Source organism: Pantherophis guttatus, chromosome 3 (genome assembly GCF_059756535.1).
Source record: "Pantherophis guttatus breed Tessera chromosome 3, ASM5975653v1, whole genome shotgun sequence".
Taxonomy (NCBI): Eukaryota; Metazoa; Chordata; class Lepidosauria; order Squamata; family Colubridae; genus Pantherophis; species Pantherophis guttatus.
In genome coordinates this window covers 186,090,062-186,108,896 of record NC_142065.1, presented here as the reverse complement: position 1 = coordinate 186,108,896, position 18,835 = coordinate 186,090,062, and the positions used below count along the sequence as shown (strand labels likewise).

The 18,835-nt window shown below is 36.6% G+C and overlaps 1 protein-coding gene across 6 annotated transcripts in view; it reads left to right on the top strand.

The window, feature by feature from the left end:
• Nucleotides 1–300: 300 nt before the first annotated feature.
• Nucleotides 301–18,835, top strand: part of NBN (nibrin) — a 37,478-nt gene continuing 18,943 nt past the window's right edge. For 3 of the 6 annotated variants that reach the window (XR_015733421.1, XM_087890784.1, XM_087890783.1), the window contains exons 1-8: nucleotides 301–436; nucleotides 3,396–3,529; nucleotides 5,256–5,404; nucleotides 8,611–8,770; nucleotides 10,030–10,133; nucleotides 13,990–14,107; nucleotides 16,345–16,535; nucleotides 17,513–17,610. Coding sequence is in view for 5 of the 6 variants with exons in the window: in XM_087890784.1 (XP_087746910.1) it covers nucleotides 400–436; nucleotides 3,396–3,529; nucleotides 5,256–5,404; nucleotides 8,611–8,770; nucleotides 10,030–10,133; nucleotides 13,990–14,107; nucleotides 16,345–16,535; nucleotides 17,513–17,610 (991 nt within the window). In the remaining variant the exon portion in view is untranslated. Of the gene's footprint in view, nucleotides 437–3,395; nucleotides 3,530–5,255; nucleotides 5,405–8,610; nucleotides 8,771–10,029; nucleotides 10,134–13,989; nucleotides 14,248–16,344; nucleotides 16,536–17,512; nucleotides 17,611–18,835 lie in introns of all 6 variants that reach the window. The other 3 variants (XM_087890786.1, XM_087890785.1, XM_087890787.1) reach the window with 2 other exon arrangements.

The following is an 18,835-nucleotide window of genomic DNA, read 5'->3' as shown; positions in this document are numbered from 1 at the left end:
AAAACAAAAACACACCCCAGAATAAACTAACCCCCAAAAAAAATAAATACCAAAATAATAAAATAATAAACACAAAATAATAGTAAGCTAATCTAAAAATAATAAACTTCCTTGAGTCTACTTTTAGTTAAAAAAAGTCTACAGTTTACTTTTTTCATTGATTTGCCTTTCTTCCCGGGAAATACCTTTTTTTTAACCAATGACGAGTCACGTTTCTGGCACGGTAAGGAACCTTTTCCTCTCTCTGCCCGTAGATGGCGCTGATCTTTCCGGGTTTTTCCAACCGAGAGATAAGCTGCGCGCAGGCGCACTCTTCTTTTTTGCTTCCTGGGCAAAGGACGTGGGGACCCTTTTCTTGACTCGGGAAAGCGGCACCCTCGATTCTTCTCTAGGGTTAGGATGTGGAAACTGTGCCCGGCCGATGAGACCGGAGGAGGTAAGCAAGAACACTGAAGCGGGTGGGGGGGAAGGGAACGGTAAAGCGAATAAATCTAGACTGCAACACTCCGGATTATCCTTACGTGGCAGGACAAGAGAAAGTGTGCTGAGTGCTTTGGGTACCATTTAATGGTCAGCCAGACTTTTGCGGGTCAGATGATCGTATGGGTTGAGTTTTCATATGTGGAGTGGGTGGACTTCCCCCGGCTTGGCGCCTGTTTGCTGCTTTCTCTGTTGTCAAATTATTCTCCAAAGCACCAGAGGACTGGACAAGAAACAATGGTTGGAAACTAATCAAAGAGAGAAGCAACCTGGAATTAAGGAGAAATTTCCTAATAGTGAGGGCAATTAACAGTGGAACAGCTTGCTTCCAGAAATCGTGGGCGCTCCATCACTGGATATTTGTAAGAAGAGTCTAGACTCTTATCTAGTCTAGATAGGTAAGAGTCTCACCTATCTGAAATGGTATAGGTTCTCCTGCTTGAGCAGGGGGCTAGACTAGAAGACCTCCAAGGTCCTTTCCAGCTCATTCATTCATTCATACATACATACATACATACATACATAGTTGAATGCCTGAATAGGGTTTACTTTAGCATAGTTCATCCTACCAGATATCTCAGCCTTATCAACTTTATGCTGTAGCAGTGTTTCTCAACCTTGACAACTTTAAGATGGATGGACTTCAACTCCAAGAATTCTCCTGCCAGCTTTGCTTTGCTTTGCCTTGCTGGCTGGGGAATTCTGGGAGTTGAAGTCCATCCCCCTTAAAATTGTCGTGGTCGAGAAACACTGCTATGGACATCAACTCCTAGAATTCCCTAACCAAGATGCAACATGCATGAAACATTCTGCTTAGATGAATTTAGCAAGTTGGGTGGATGAAGAAACTGAAGTAGCGAGTTGAAGTTCAGACTTGTGCACCTAAAGTCAGCAAATCAAATTTATTTTGAAATACACTTTAATACTCCTTAATCTTGGGCTTGGAGTATATGAGAAAGGATGTGTGGATGTGCTCCAATGTCTACTTTTGGGAAATAATGCAAGAACTTTAAAAATGATCTAGATCTAATGGTCACTCAGAAGTGGAGATTATGATATAGAGATAGAGGGCTTTACATTGTTGGAGTAGTTAGCCATGAAAGAAATTTCAGTTTAAGTTGTGACCTAATGCAGGGGTGGGCAACTGTGGCCCTTTTACAACCTTTTATTCAGGAATTCTAGGAGTTGAAGTCCACAGGTTGTAAAAGGGCCACAGTTGCCGACTCCTGATCTATTGGATTTTGATCCCCCAGTGAAATAACTAAGTATTTATATGGCAGTGCAAAGTAAACTATCAGTGATTGCCACTTTGAAGATAGGAACAGAGAATTTGGAGCACATGAAATGTGTCTCCACTGATACTACTATTACTAGATTTGTCTTTTATGCGTTGTTTAACATAGAATATAACCATTTCCTAAAATCTGTCCAGTAATCCATCCATTAGTTTTAAGAGAAATAGGCTGAGCTTGCAAATGGTTACTAATTTCTGGCTCACCCAGCTAGGCAACAGCACCTAAATCAGGAGTGTCAAACTCGTGCATCACATGCTGGCCATGTTCATCTCCCCGGTTTAGCAAAGGGGAAAAAAGTCACAATACATCAAGTGACAACAATGTGACACCGCGAGTTTGACACCCCTGACCTAAATGCTTGGCCAGGAGGCTGCAGCTGTCAATGGGGACTTTAGTTTTGGCAACTGTATAGGTCTTCAGTGACAATGATGATTTTAGGAGACTGCCCAAACAACAGCTCTCTTTTTTCTGAAAAAATACAGCCCTATTTTCAAAATCATAAATAAAATTTATCCTGACAATTATTTTCAATATTTTTTCCTCTACCATCTTTGAAAGAACAAATACCCACCAGCGGCATCATTCTAGTTTAATAAGCATATAGGTCAGGGGTGAAATGCTCATGAATCGGACCGGATCGCCTGATCCGGTAGCGATCGCCGCCCGTGTGTCATTACTTCCTGGTTTTAACCATGAAGTAATGTTTTGTTACCTTCTGCCATGTACAGAAGGTTTTGTGCAGGCGCTGGTGTGCGAACGCATGTGATGCGTGAGCACGCAAGTGAAGCAAGCAGGCGTGCATGGCACATGTGCTTCTGAACGGTAAGGAAGGTAAGTAGATTTCACCTCTGATATAGGTGAATTAGTCTTTTGTATATGGAACCATTTTGTTTTCTTTTTGTATAAGTGGGGAAAGAAAGTAGGAAACTACAGTTAGCTCTGTACAGTAAGTAAAGCCAAGCTTGACTCATGGTAACTTTATGGACAAATCTTACTGAGAAATAATATGGAAGTGATTTTACACTTATGTCTGGGATTGGTGGGGGGATTTTCCACTTTCCACTTTTCACTTTCAACCCAGGGATCACCTACTGGTCTTCCATCCAAGTACCAGTTAAATACTTATCTTTTTGAGATCAGTCAAGTTCATTTAGGTGCTGCTACCTAGCTGGACGATCCAGTGAAGGCTACCTGGCAACTGCTTGCAGGGATATCTTCTATATTTACACCTGTGTTCTGGAGTGTTCTCCCCTCTGAGATGCTTCCTATACCATATTTAGCTCCATCATTTTTAAAATGAATACGTTAAATTTGTTCTTATGTGTTAAGACATATTTAATTAGGTGCAGTTTATTATTGTATGCTCCAAAATGGCTTGGCATAGTACAAAATAAGAAACAATTAGATACAGCAATTTCAAAACTGAACCTTTCATTACAATCTTGTTCCATGAGATATCAAACTATAGTTGATAAATAGATGCACATCCAGTGATACACTAAATTTTGCCTTTATTTATTTAGTTTCAGTCTTTTAATAATTTTACACTGTACATTCTTACAATGAATGTTTTTGTTGCTTATGACCATTCTTAAAACTAACATTTTTCTTTAATTTCAGGACCGTTGTATCGGCTTCTAGTTGGTGTTGAGTATGTTGTTGGACGAAAGAATTGTGGAATTTTAATTCAAAATGATCAGTCAATCAGCCGAAGTCATGCAGTTCTTTCAGTTAATCATCCCCAAGTGAATCTTGTAAGTATCATATTCCTAAATTTTCTGCCAACTGTCTCCTGGGCAGTTATCCACTATATAAAAGCATGTTTTTTAAATTGAACTTTTTTTGACTTGGAACAAATAGAATCAAATGCATCCTGATGGCATTATAGAAAATATAGAAATCATGAAATTTGGATCTGAAACCACTGACAGAAATTATGTAATTTGTGTCATTTAGGCAACAATATTCTGATAGCTTGTTGCAGATGAATATGATTAATTACACCTCTTCAGTCAAGCTCCATTGCTTAGAAAAGTTTTTTACTGCAACATCTTCATATAAAACACTAACTGGACATAAAATATAAGCTTTCACTTTGGCTTTATGATTAGAAGCATTTTATTTTTCAATCAATTATAGTCTTTGATTACCTCTGATTACTAAGATCATGGCATTTTGCCCTCTCAATTCATGGCATATAGATGGGGAAGAAATGGAGGTAGTGACAGATTTTATTTTCCTGGGCTCCAAAATCACCGCAGATGTGGACTGCAGCCAAGAAATTAAAAGACGCTTGCTCCTGGGGAGGAAAGCTATGGCAAATCTAGATAGCTTACTAAAAAGCCGAGACATCACCCTGCCAACAAAAGTGCATATAGTCAAGGCTATGGTTTCCCAGTTGCAAAGTATGGCTGTGAAAGTTGGAGCATAAGAAAGCTGAGCGCCAAAAAACAAACTATCTTTCTAGTTGATTATGCTTAAATTTCAAATACATTCCTTAATTTTTTATATATTAGAGATTAACATGGCTGCCAAGATAAGACTGTTAATACTAGAAGCAGATAAGATTAATATCTGCCTTACTTCTGATGTAAAGTATTGTATTGATTAATTGTTAAAGGGCAAAAAATGTTCCTATTTATCATCTACATATTTTCAAGGAAAAAATGTCCACTATAGCTGAAGTAAAGCTAAAGTGTGATTAACTTGGTTGATTTGCTGGTTTATCGTTTAACCAGAGGTGTCAAACTCACGGCCCGTAGGTCACGTGAAGGTCAGGTGCATCATGTGCTGGCCTGGCTCCCACCCAGTTTAGCGAAGGGGGAAAAAGTCCAGATACATCACGTGACGCCGTTTGACACCCTGGTGTAAATTGTGTATTGTGTATTGTGTCATTCTGAAGTACTATTAAAGTAATTGAGGTACGTGGGGTCCTTGGTGCTCTTGGAACTTGGTTGTGGGGTGGTTTTTTTTACACTCATAATGTTACATAATTTGGTAATGAAATGTCTACACGAAAACAACCAAGCTCAAAAGTACCAAGGACTCCACAATAAAAATAGTATTTTAATGGCAAAGAAATGGTAATGTATACATATGTAGAACTTTTTTTTTCTTTCATTCAGTTGTGTCCAATTCCTGAAGACTGCCTGGACAAATTCCTGCAGTTTTGTTGGCAAGACTTTTGGAAGTGTTTTGCCAATGCCTTCTTCCTAGGGCTGACAAAAAGTAACTGGCCCAAGGTCACCCAGATGGCAGAACTATAAGTCATTCTTTCAGTTTTTAGCCTAATGTCTTTAACCACTACAAACCACAAACCGGCTCTTGCATGAAAACCAATAAAAACGAACCACATTAATGTGTAGTTTGATCTTTTAATGATGTTATTTTTTTTTAAATAGGAGGGGGTATATCTAGTAAATTGAATAGGCTTGCTATCTTTGAAACCTTAAATGCTATGAGCTTTTTTTGTATTTTCAGAGTCAATCTTCATCATTTCCTGAATTAACTTTAAAAGATACTTCAAAATATGGTACCTTTGTTAATGGAAAAAAGCTACAAAATGGTGATACCGTAACATTAAATACTGGTGACAGAATCACTTTTGGAGTCTATGAAAGCAAGTACAGGTATGATGGATTTGTGCTAATCTTGAAACAATTAAAGGGAAATCCACATGATAGATTATGGTTATGGATGAATTAAATGTATGAAACAAAATGTTCATAATTGTGAAGCTTATAGAGGACTATTTAGCTGATAAAAACAAACGTTCAGTATTCCAATTCTTTTAAATTAAATATAAAATTATAACCCTAAATAGGTTAACTTAGAAGCATATCTACTTCCACAGACATAAAATTTGGGACTCCCTAATACAAACCTGGGCGGGGATTAGGCAGAGATACTATACAAAAGTCCCAAAATGGCTCTCCACGGCAGAGGCATTGATTTACCCCAATAGGTGGGGAATGGAGAAACTGTGCAGATACAAAGACATCGTCGACGGAGGGGGAAACCTTAAATCAAATGATGCCCTGAGAGACCAAGGTATAACCCTAGATTGGTGGACCTATCTGCAAATAAAATCAAGATACCAGAAAGATAAGGATGAATATGGCTTAGAATTAGGATACAACGGATTAGACAAAATTTTGATGGGACCAGGGAAAAAAGCTTTGGCTAAGCTATATAATTACTTATTAGATGAAGACAGGGATGAGGACACAATCAGAAACCAATTGAGAGTATGGGAGAGAAATATTGGGCACAGCTTAAACTTTAACGAATGGGAAGAGGTGTGGAATAAAAACTATAAATTAACTAGAGCAGCCACGTACAAGGAAAACCACTACAAAATGCTCCATAGGTGGCATTTAGCACCTGCGAGATTAGCAAAGATGTTCCCCAATGTGCACCCAAATTGTTGGAAATGTGGCCATGGTCAGGGCACCTTCTTTCATATGTGGTGGACATGCCCCGAAGCAAAAAGATACTGAAGTAAAATTCGGAGATGGTTGAAAGACATAATTAAAGAAGAAATCGATTTGAATCCAGAAATATTTCTCCTGGGAATGGTAAAGAAAGGGTATGGAAAGGAAAAGGTCCACCTCCTAATACACATAACTACAGCTGCCAGACTGGCGTACGCTCAATACTGGAAAAAGAAAGACCCACCACCAGACCTTATAATTAGCAAAATATTAGAGTGTGCAGAGATAAGTAAATTAACGCACGAGATAAATAATGATGAAAATTCAGATTATGATACTGTGTGGGGAAGATGGTACGAATGGATAAATGATAGAATCAAGGAAAGAGTAAAAGGTGTAGAAATTAAATAGAAATGTATAGTATAAATGACACCAGATATTTTTCATATATTTATGTACAAACATTGCGAAACCAATGTCAAACAGAATTGTTATTATATTTTATGTATGTAAAATAAATCAATAAAGTGTAAGAAAAAAAAAAGAAGCATATCTACAGATTCAGCAGATCTTATTGCCAAATAAGTGTTAGAGCTTTACTAAGAAATCATCCATGAATTTGGCTGTTTTGGACAAGTTTACACTTGTCTCTGTTCTTCCTTTTTAAGGAAATGTTATGGAGGAAATGGGGGCTTCCAACTGCAGGTAGCCTTAGGGAAAGTAGATTGTTTGGACCCTTGGTGATCAGGGTTCAAGCTGGGATACACCTCATTATATTGGTCACTGTTGAGGATGACTTATGGAGAAACCAGTATAGGGGGAGTGCAGCCCTGTTGATCTTTCTTGATCTCTCAGCAGATTTCAATACTATTAATTCTAGTAGCCTCCTGGAGTCTACCAGGAGTAGTTGGCACTGTCTAACAGTGGTTCTCCTCCTTTCTGAAGATGTGATTTCAGCTTGTTTGGAGGGAGGAGAAATCTGCCCTGAAGCATCTATCTTGTGAATGCTTCTCTCTTCAATCTACTTCTTTTTAATATTAGGGGAGGTCATTCTCCAGCACAAAGTTAGATTTCAAGCTATACATCTCACCTCAGAGCCCAACAGCTAATGTACTTGAAGTGCTGGACCAGTGCCTAAAGAATGTCGGGATTTGATTGAGGAGGAGCGTATTCCAATTGAATCCTTCAGAGGTAGAGTGACTTGAGGTTTGTGGACTTAACAGTTCCATGTTTGACTCTGAACAGTTTCTATTCCCTTGTTCAGAAATGGTCCACAATTTAGGAGTTCTAGAATCACAGTTCCTGCTTAAAAAAGGTGTGACTAAGACGGTATTTGCAGCTATATATTGCTTGCCAATTGCACCATTCTTGAAATGGGAGACAGTACTTCTCACAGTTGCTTACGCCCTAGTCAGTTCCTGTTTTAATTACTGTGACTTGTACATGTGGCTGCCCTGAAGAGCATTCAGAAACTACAGTTATATAGCATGTATCATCCTAGGCTGTGATGGATGAATCTTGATATTCTTGGATTAATCCCACAGCTTTGGAACCTGCATTGGTTGTCACTTGACTTCAGTGTTCTATTAAAGCTATTGATTGTCACCTTTAAGACCATACCTGACTCTGGATCTGGACTATCTTTTCCTTGTTTCATCTTCTTGTCCAACCACATCAAACAGGGTGAACTCCTTTAGCTGCTATCACTGTTGTGACCTAGGCTTACTGAGTCATTACAAGACACAATTAGTCCCAAACAAACCTATTTTATTGTAACAGCTGAAAATTACATTCATTCCCAGCTAAGTCCCAGTTAGTTGCAAAACAAGTCCTTCAGAAGAAGTCCTTCGGGATAATCACCAACTTTCATTTTCTTGACACCCTGCCAAAGGCCTTACTTGGCAAAGCCCCACGAAGTTCAGAAACAAACAAGAGATGCTGACTGGAAACAGAGTTAGCAGTGTTGCTTTCCTGCAAACGGCCCAAGTGCCTTTGTTTCTCTTTTAAGCCTTATGGGAGGGGCCAATCATCTCCTGGCCTTACTCCCGAGTCGTCCCTTTTGCTTTAGCTACTCTTGCTTTCTGGCAGCTCTGCATATGCATGCACTAGGAACAGGCTTCTCCTGTTCCTCTGATTCTCTGCTGTCCGACTCTGGGGGCTCTGGAGTCCATGCATTACTCCCAGATGACCCTGGCCCATCTCTGCCTCTGACACAGAACCCTCGTCTGGGCCTTCCCCAGACGTCAGGACTGGCCCATGTTCCTCCCCAGCCTCCTCACTGTCCAACTCCGCTGCCAGCTCTGCAGACTGCTGGCAGACCACAACAATCACTACCACTACTGTGCTATGGTGAGCTGCTTGGCATTATTTATAATCAAATTCTGTTTTATTGTATTTTGCAGAGTAAAATATGAACCACTGGTAGTGTGTTCTTCATGCTTAGATGTTTCGCAGAAAAATATTTTAAATAAAAATATTCTTCAGCTGGGTGGCCACGTAGTAAATGAGTGGAATGAAGAATGTACCCATCTTGTTATGGTTCTAGTCAAAGTTACTGTGAAGGTGAGTGATACACAATCAAATGGAGGCATCCCTGAAATGGGCACGGAAAGGTAGATGGGGGAAATGTTTTAATTGCACTCTTACACAAGATTTTTTTGGAAGTAAGTCCCATATGTCGATCTGTGCATAGGAGTGTAGGCTTGGATGCCTAATAATGCATTTATTTGTTTGTTTGTTTATTTATGAAATTTATTTGCCACCCATGTCATACCCAACAACTTTGGGCGGCTATATATATATATTTAGCATATGGCTAGTAATACAGAAAGGAAGAGAAAAGGAATATAATATTTATGGCGTACAGTATACAGCTGTCATTCTTTCTTGTTTAATAAATGATTTCTCTGTGTGAATAATATTAGGATATATTGACATTTCAATGTTAAAAATATAATTAACTTAATATAAACCATTTCAATGAAGAAATCGTAGAGAAGGTTAGATTATATTGGATCACCCAAGAGAAATGCACAGGGTATAAGGAGATGAGTGATTCATATGTATGATGTATGTAGAAGTTGAAGAACTGAATGGGATGAGATAGTTAACAGAGTTGCTGGCACAGAAATCTCTTGTGGGGCGGGGGGGCGGGGTCAGCAGTTTCAACTAATTAATTTAAACTAATATATTTTAATCAACTAGGGACATAGCCCAAGAACTATGTGTATTCTAATTTGAATCATACTTGATTACATAAAAATATTTTCCAGAATTTCTTGAGAAAATTTTCCAATTCAATTTTTTTCAGAAAACCCATATATTTAATAGTGACAACTGAAAATATAGGTGGTCCTTGTTTAAGCAACAGCCTAGTTTAGCAACTGTTCGCAGTTATGACATTGATCCAAAAAGACTAAAGCAAAGGAACTCTGAACTAAGATCTTATGCCCTGTTGCGATTGCACTTAGCAACATTTTGTTTAATGACTGAATTGCCAGTCTCAATTGTAGTTGCTAAACAAAGACTATTTATATTGATGGAAATCTTTTTGTAGCAGAATTTGCTGCTATATATTGTAAAATTAAGATACCGACTGGATGAAATAATAAAACAGTGCAAATTGTTGTAAAGTGATTACAGAATTTTATTATAGGACTTCTATTCCTTTTGTAAGGGAATCTCAGTTTGGAGTATAATTAATGAATAAGTTTAGAAGCAGAATGGTTTGTACTAGGCTGAGGAACCTGAATTAAGATCAGAGAGACTACATGTTTTGTACCACTATGAATTATTATTATAATTTTCCACTTTTGTTGTAGACAATATGTGCACTGATTTGTGGTCGACCAATTATGAAGCCGGAATATTTTGATGAATTTATCAAAGCCATTCAAGCAAAGCAACAGTTACCACTGCCTGAAAGGTAATAAATTCTAAGGTACATCCTCATTTTTAAAAAGGTTTAATGTTTCATCTTATAATAATCTACCAGTTAACATTTGCTGAGATTACATTCACTTTCCAAACTACTGAAGTATGCTTTGATTAAATGTAATTATCCAAGGTACATTAATCATGTGCTATATATTGATAGTACAGTAAAATTTTCTATATCAGGTTATAATACATTTTATCTTTTTTGACTGTGTATGCAGTTTTGCTTAATTGTATTAGATATTCATTTTACGTGAAATAAATTTCTATTATTATTTCATAAGAAAATAAGTTACATTTTCGTATTGATTATTTATGGCCTTGTGCTACTGAATGGCATTCTTTCTGCATTTCAGTATTTATCTAGGCAGGGAACAGTAAAGCATAAAAATATTAATTTAAACAATAGGCGGATCAGTAATGAGATCCATGTGTATCCTAGTATCTTTTAAGAATTAAAAGTCCAAAAAGCCCAGCTTCTTATATCAATGAAGCTCCTGGATTTGATAAACCTCAGATGATGGAAGTTCTACAAATCTAGGGTTAGTGAAAGATATAATCTTGATGGTAATGGAAGATGAAATTATCACAGGTTTTTATTTCTGGGTTTTGCCAAAGCAAAGAAACATTTCGGTCTTGTACACCCAATTTTAGTCTGGATTATCCTAATGAATGGATTAAATTAGAAGACAAGCAAGGAAGACAGCAAGTTCTTACTCGTCTTGATTTTTAAACAAATTTTTAATACCATTGAGAATTATATATTTCTGGACTGTCCTTAAATTTGAGGGAGAGAACACAAGGATAAAGTGATTTTACTCCTATATTTCATTTTCATTCCAGAAAATACTTTTGTAAATTGAGGATTGGCAGATATATATGTCCTGCAGTGTTTCATCCTGACTTTAAGGAAACAGATTTTTTTTTTAAAGTGTCTCCAAAGCAGACCACATCAATTAAAAAAGATGTATTCTGCTCTCAATTTAGAAGCTAGGTACTGTATATCCCTTGATGAACGTCCCCTCTTAATTGAAAGTGTGACATTATTGAAAGCAATATCCAGAGCTATGGACACGTAACTTTAATTTATTATTGTCTGTAAGCATCATAAAATTCTTAGCATGTAAAGTGTAAACATTTCTCCAGGGGGCACAATAAAAATAGTTCTGAGTTGCCTGGATTGTATTTCATTGTATTCCATGCTTACCTGCCCTATTATAGATTTCAGGATTTTACTCAGCTATTGTACTCAGTTCCAATAGAAAAAAAACTGGATATCATCTATTTATTAATAACAGTTCTTTCTATAATTCCCAGTCAGTACTTCATGGAAACAGAAAGATTCCTCCTTATATTGTATGCTATAATTGTCCACTGAGAAAGTAACTTGCAAAACAATTTGATTTGTATTCTTGAACGTTGTAAGAAGTCAAAAGACTTAGCTTGTACCACCACTCTCTTTCTGGGTAAAGGTTATTGAACGAAGGGTGCATAATGTTTTGAGGACTAAATATTATGCCTTCCTGCTGTAATCTCTGGAAGGGCTCTGAAAAAGGCTGTTCTAATAGTAATTGAAATGGTCTGATCTGGAAAAGGACTATTACTGTATAAACTACCATTTAACTACCTATGACAATTAAAACTATGTTTCAAAGTTGGGTCAATCAAACAGAATAGTCCATTCGGATGAGAGAATGCTTCCAGTGAAGTTGGAATGGCTGAAGATGGATTCATGGGATTTAAAGGTTACAACATTTGACTTTGCAAACGTCCCCTTATCAGGCAGTCTCAGATGACAGCATCTGGCTGATCTTGTCTGGACTTAAAAGCTAAATAGGATTAACCCTGGTTAGACTGGTATGGAAGATAAGCAGATAATATCAGGCTAGACTGGAAAATTGAAGAATGTCCTGGAAAAATGCAATGGCAAAACATTTTTGCATTGCTGCCAAGTGAACAACATGGTTATATCCATGTAATCATTGGGAGTCTAGATCAACCAGAGACATCTTTTAAGTTTTTCACAGAAAGATGGTCACAGTTGTTTCTGTCTTGAGAATCTTTACAGGACTTCCATTAAAATAGTCATTACCTATACCTATATTCTCCCATTTTTTCTTTATGAGGATTTAATTATTACATAATTAAAACATTTTTCCTGGCCGTTACATAAACCACAGTGGAGACATATATTTTCTTTGTCATTTGCACTTATTTCTTATAACAGGCTGGATACAACTCAGCTTAATATAGATTTCAATTTGCAGTGTGTATATTACATTTATGATACAGGGCTATGTGCATTTTGGGGAGGCAACCAGGTATTTTCAATTATTATAAGAATATCATTGGCTTAATTTCATCAAGTTACTATAGAGATCTCTACAGTAATATCTTCAAGACAGTATAAGTCTTTTTAAAGATAGGTACACTAACAAAGATTTTAAATAATACTTTATAATTTATTTTGTGCAGTAAATAATATTCTCTAAAATATTAATATATATGTATCCAATCAATATTGTATTAATATCTTATCAGCAGAAAAACTATGAATTTAAATGTTACAGATTGGTCAGATTTGATAATTAAAACTGAAGGGTTTATTGATTGATTGATTGATTGATTGATTGGTTCGATTTATATGCCACCCTTCTCCAGAGACTCAGGGCCGCTTACAATGCATTAAGCAATAGCCTTCATACTTTTGTATATACCTGCTTAGTAGGGCTTTCGGCCCTCCCAAGCGGTGTTCTTTTTTATACAAAGTCAGCTTATTGCCCCCACAATCCGGGTCCTCATTTTACCTACCTCGAAAGGATGGAAGGCTGAGTCAACCTTGAGCCTGGTGAGATTTGAACTTGCAGTAATTGCAGGCATCTGGTACTACTTTAACAGCACTTAGTCAGCTGCGCCACCAAGGCTCTTTTAAATATCACTACAGAGGAGCTCATATTTGAACACTTTAATTAAACTTCAACATCACATATCTTTTTTTGATCCACTAACTTTTCCTCTGATAAATGATATAGTGTGGGTACATCATGGAATCCCTACTAATATAATGATGAAGATGTTGACTTCTAGTTCACCATTAGCCACAGAAACACCTTGGATGGTTTTTGAGACAATCACTCTCTCCCAGTCTAACCTATCTCAGAGTGTTTTAACTGTGAAGAAAAATTGACTCCTGAAGAAAAGTGGGATATAAAGTAGTCCTCATGTTATGATTGTAGTTGGGCTCGGAATTACGATCTTGTACCGATGGTTAAATAGGTTACCACATGACTTTATCTGATTTTTACGACCTTTTTAATGACGTAAGTGAATCACCACTTAGCAGCCACCTAGAATCACTCAGTGGTGAGATGGGTGGCATTCAAATTTAATAAATAATAAATAAGCAAATACCATGGTTGTTATGCAAACCCATTGTCTGCAATGGGTAATCTTTGCTGGAAACGAAGTAATCTGAGGATTACGTCAAATCTGGGTCATAAGTAGTCCTGGGAAGATTCATTATAACTTGGAACGGTCGTTAAATAGGTCATAAACCAAGGACTACTGTGAATCTAATAAATACTTTTGGATATACAAATACTTGATGGGGAGTAATAATCTTTGTGTTTATCCTTTGTGTTTATCCTTGGGCATGTTTTAAGAACATGCCCAAGACAAAGGATGGTGCCAAATAGAATCTCAAGAAGAAAATGTGTTCAAGGTTTTTATATTATAACAGTTCTAAATGTTGAGGAAAGTTTGAGGGGAAAACTACTTTGTTTTTAAAGAAAGGCTTTCTTTATAAATAAGTTATGATTTTTTATAACAGTTTCCTCTGTTTTTAGATTTTTTCCACGAGTTGATGAACCAAGTATTGAGAATGAAAATATAGATCTGACCAAGTGTCCTAGAAGAAGAACTATTTTTAGAGGAAAATTTTTTATGTTTCTAACGGCAAAGCAGGTAAATGGCTCACTATTCAAAGCCTTGTCTAGCCCAAGGAGCTAAGTGGAGTTGGAATTGATTCGTATATGGATGAAAGACCACCAAAAATCCAATGATACTGTGATTTTCAGTGAGAGAAAAAAATCATGCCAGAGAAGGTACTTGCAATGTGAAAAATGCCAAGAAAACAAGTTGATGGGTTCTTTAGTTTTATTCAAAGCCTGATAAAGAATTAAGAGTATTCTTACAACAAAAGTTCTGTTTATAGTGTAGATTAGGGGTGTCCAACCATGTAACTTTAAGACATGTGGACTTCAAATCCCAGTTATGCTGGCTGGGGAATTCTGGGATTGAAATACATAGGTCTATAAAGGCGGGGGAGGGCCTTCTCTGTGGCTGCCCCAGCTCTCTGGAACCAGTTATCTCCTGAGGTCCGGACCACCCCCACTCTATTACCCTTCCGAAAAGCGGTGAAGACCTGGCTTTTCCCGCAGGCCTGGGGCCGTTGATCTCGCTGTTGCGATCTTGTGAGATCCGGCCATGAATGGTGTGAATGGCTTTTAATGTTTTAATTTTTAAATGTTTTTATGGTTTTTTTTTTAAATGCATTGTAAGCCGCCCTGAGTCTTCGAAGAAAGGTGGCATATAAATTGAATTAATAATAAATAAAATCTTAAAGTGCCAAAGTTGGACACCCCTGGTATAGATTACTTTTAGATAAGTCCACATGATATATTGAATCTGTTGAATTTTTTATTTGAGAAAATAAAGTAGTGGATTTTCAGCAAGGTTAATGTACTGATTTAATTGAAAACAACATTCCCCCTCCCTAATAGGAGGAGCAAAGAGCAAAGATTTCTGCAGATCTTTAGAGAGTAAGACCTCTAGTTTAAAAAAAAAGGATGTTCCCTTCATGTGAATGATGAGTGGGACTAAATTTTAGTGTAGGTTGAATGATTGTGGTAGAATACATATGTGATTACACCCAAAGACCCTTCATACAGACAATATGTGAGGTGTACACTCATTCATGTAGATTCCCCTCGCTGATGTTTTGTTCGAGTTTTGAAGAGATGGAACCAGTTTCATGTGAATGGACCAGAAATTATTTGAATAGATCTCATGAATATGTTCAAACAATTAAGTTGACCAAAGTTGACCAAAGCATATACTATTAAAATTTGATAGAAATCTAGATTTAGTTTGTGGTCATTAGAAAGGCAGGTAACAAATCCGATTCTGTAATAGATAATTGCACATATATGCTATGTATGATCTAAGACGGGGGTGGGCAACTGTGGTCCTTTTACAACCTGTGGACTTCAACTCCCAGAATTCCTGAGACAGCCAAGCTGAAGTCCACAGGTTGTAAAAGGGGCATAGTTACCCACCCCTGATCTAAGAGGAAAGGTTTTTAATTTCTTAGAATTCTGTCTTTGAGTTTCAGTCAGATATTTGTTTTGGTTTATTTAAAGTTACCTGTTGAGTTTCACTCATTAAATAAAGGCAAACAAACATTCAGTTTTTAAGGGTCCAGTAACAAACTGCCTGAACGAAAACAAAGATTCAGGACTTGTTCTTATGATTATGACTTTGAGAACTTTTATGCTCTGAGCATGTATTTTTTGTTGCCTACTCATATTATTTTATGTACTATATGGCACTCAATTATTAGGGTGTATTAGCTCCCTATTTATTATCTATTTAGGTAGCAATTATAAGAAGGTATCGTTGTAGACAGAACAAAAGAATATATCACAACTGCGCCCAAAATTTATGTTGCTAAACGAGACAGTTGTTAAATGAGATTTGTTCCATTTTACAATCTTTCTTGTCATGCTTGTTAAAAGAATCACGGCTGTTTGTTAAGTTAGTATTAAGTGGTTATTAAGTAAATCTAACTTCTCCATTCACTTTGCTTGTCAGAAGGTTGAAAATGGTGGCCACATGACCCCAGGACACTGCAACTGTCATAAATATGAAATTTCCAAATTTTGATCATGTGGCCATAGGGCTGCTACAATAGTTGTAAGTGTGAAAAACAGTTGCAAATCACTTTTTTCAGTGCTGTTGTAACTTCGATTGTTCACTAGAGGAATGGTCGTAAATCGAGCACTTAACTTAACATTTGTTTATTGCAACTTAGGTCTCTTTTTGTTCTAATGTTTAGTTTTCAAAATGACTAGTATATTTATATATGTTTAAAAATTACACATTAATACCAGCTCAGTTCTTTAAATTTAATTTCATTCCAGCATGCAAAATTGAGTTCAGCGATTAAGCTTGGAGGAGGAGAGGCAAGACTGTTGACTGACGAAACAGAATATGCTGCTGCTTTAATAACATCTAACACTTGTGTCATTGAAGTAGGATCTACAAACTCCCAACCATCAGTTTCTACTTTGGACACAAAATGGATTGATAATATCACAGCTGCTTTACGAAGGTGTGGCTCACTGTTTATAATTCAAACAGAATTGCTGAGTCATCAACATTTTGTGATATGGTGCAAAATTAAAAACAAAGGAAATATCCATCTTACACCATAGTTTATTAACTTGTGCAAGAAAGTACTATTTGAATTTGATTAAGGTTTTTTTCATTTCATTACACAAGTTTCTCCGAAGATTCTAGATTAGCTTTTACTGTATTTAGTAGGAATTCTGAAAGTTTTTGCTATGCAACCCACTATCAGTTGTTCAGAGAAATGTATTTTTACAGAAGAAAATTTTGAAATATTTTAAAATACACTTTCAAGATGAAACATCTGCTTGACATTCTAAGGTTCCATGTAACATAATAAGGTTACTGTAGCCTCCAAAACCTGAAAATATGTATTCGTTTACTATCAAGGCTTTGGATATAATTGTCCAATGTGAAATAGTAAAAAACCCCACAATTGGTTGATTAAAAGAAAGAGCCGTGGTGGTGCAGTGGTTAGAATGCAGTACTGCAGGGCTAACTCATTGGTTATTCCAGGAGTTCAATTCTGAGTGGCTCAAGGTTGACCATCCTTCTGAGGTCAGTAAAATGAGGACCCAAATTGTTGGATGCAATATGCTGATAATGTAAACCACTTAGAGAGGGCTGTAAAGTACTGAGAAGCGGTATATAAGTCTAAGTGTTATTGCTGTTAAGGGGTTGACCAGTTACAGGAAATCCTTTTTCATTTTTTCATGAGAACCCTTATGTTTGAAAAACCGACACAGTTGTGGATTTTAGACTTAAAACTACACATTAAAAAAATGAATTGATTCCCTGTATTTCAAGAAAGCATTTTAAAGAGTAGGGAAAGATCTAGGAGCCTACTTGAATATTTTTATGCTACTCTGAATTCTAGTATGGAAGTCTTTTTTTAAATGTTTTTTTGGATATTTTTAGATGAATGATACTTTTTTTGATAACTCGTTTTATTTCTGTTAGGAAGAACTACAGAACAATCTCAGAGGCAGAAATCGGTTTAGCGGTTATTTTTGCATCTACAGAAAAATACTGTAATCCTCAAATTTCACCCAGTGGAGGTAACAAAAATACTTTTCCCACTTCGTTTTTATCTTTTCTTATTACTCTTTTGTTTAAGAAATTGATATTGAGTCAATAGCACTAGGGTGACTGTTTACCTGTTTTATTAAATTCCAGCTGGGTTTTATTTTTAAATATTGTAGTACATGAAAGTAATTTTCCTCTCCCCCCTCCCCCCACCAAATATTACTGTCTTTCTCTCTTCTAAATTTTTTTCATGAATTTACTCAACAAATTATGCCTAAGCAAATCATGCTTAGCCTAATTTATAAAAACAAAATAAAAGCATTTGCATTTTATTTCTAGAATGTATCCAGATGGTCCTTTTTTCTGTGCTTATGCATTGTGTAACCCCCTCCAAATACTTATGAGAGCAGCACACTGAAATTTACTATATATAGCAAAAAGTGAGTTTTGAATTACCAAAACCCATCAGCATTGACTAATCTCAGAGAGAATTTCTGAAATAATTTCTAATTTCCTTCCACATAGATTTCTTTTTGTTACATCTTTTTGTTAAAATGAAACTCGAACTTTTTTTTAAAGACTCAGGATGCCCAGCAACAGTTATAATCTCATCAATACATTAAAGTCATTTGAACAAAAAATTCATATATAACTTCCTTTTTATACAGTAAAAGTAATTATTTGCTTTTTCTCTCTTTTGATAAAATATTTCAGAAGAGGGAAAATGTTAAAAGTTGATATTAAAAATAATATTTTAATGAATAGTTTCCTAATAAAAGATGTTGATGAATAAAGCCTGTTAGCCCAAGATTTAATTACAGTTCAGATATAGTAGCAGCCACTCCTACTATTCATGTTATCCAGTGGTGGGATTCAAATTTTTTTACTACCGGTTCTGTGGGCGTGGCTAGGTGGGCATGTGGCCAGGTGGGCATGGCCAACTCCACATCACCCATGTTGATGGGCACCTCACCGGCCCCTCCCATCCCAGCCACTCCTTGTCACACCCGGCCTCAACATATCTATAGCTCTGTAAAAATGTTGTTCACCATTTTTTGACTATTATCTGCATCTACATACTATAGATGTACTTTCATGGACCACTGAAAGGAGGAAATGGCTCACATGCTTTGCCCAAGAATGGATAGGCAGGTCACAAAACAGGCTTTTGAGGGGATGCCACAAAGAAAGGGGGGGGGCGCGATATATTTTCCAAAGAAGCAGAAGGCAAAACAAGAAGCAATAGGTGGAAACTGA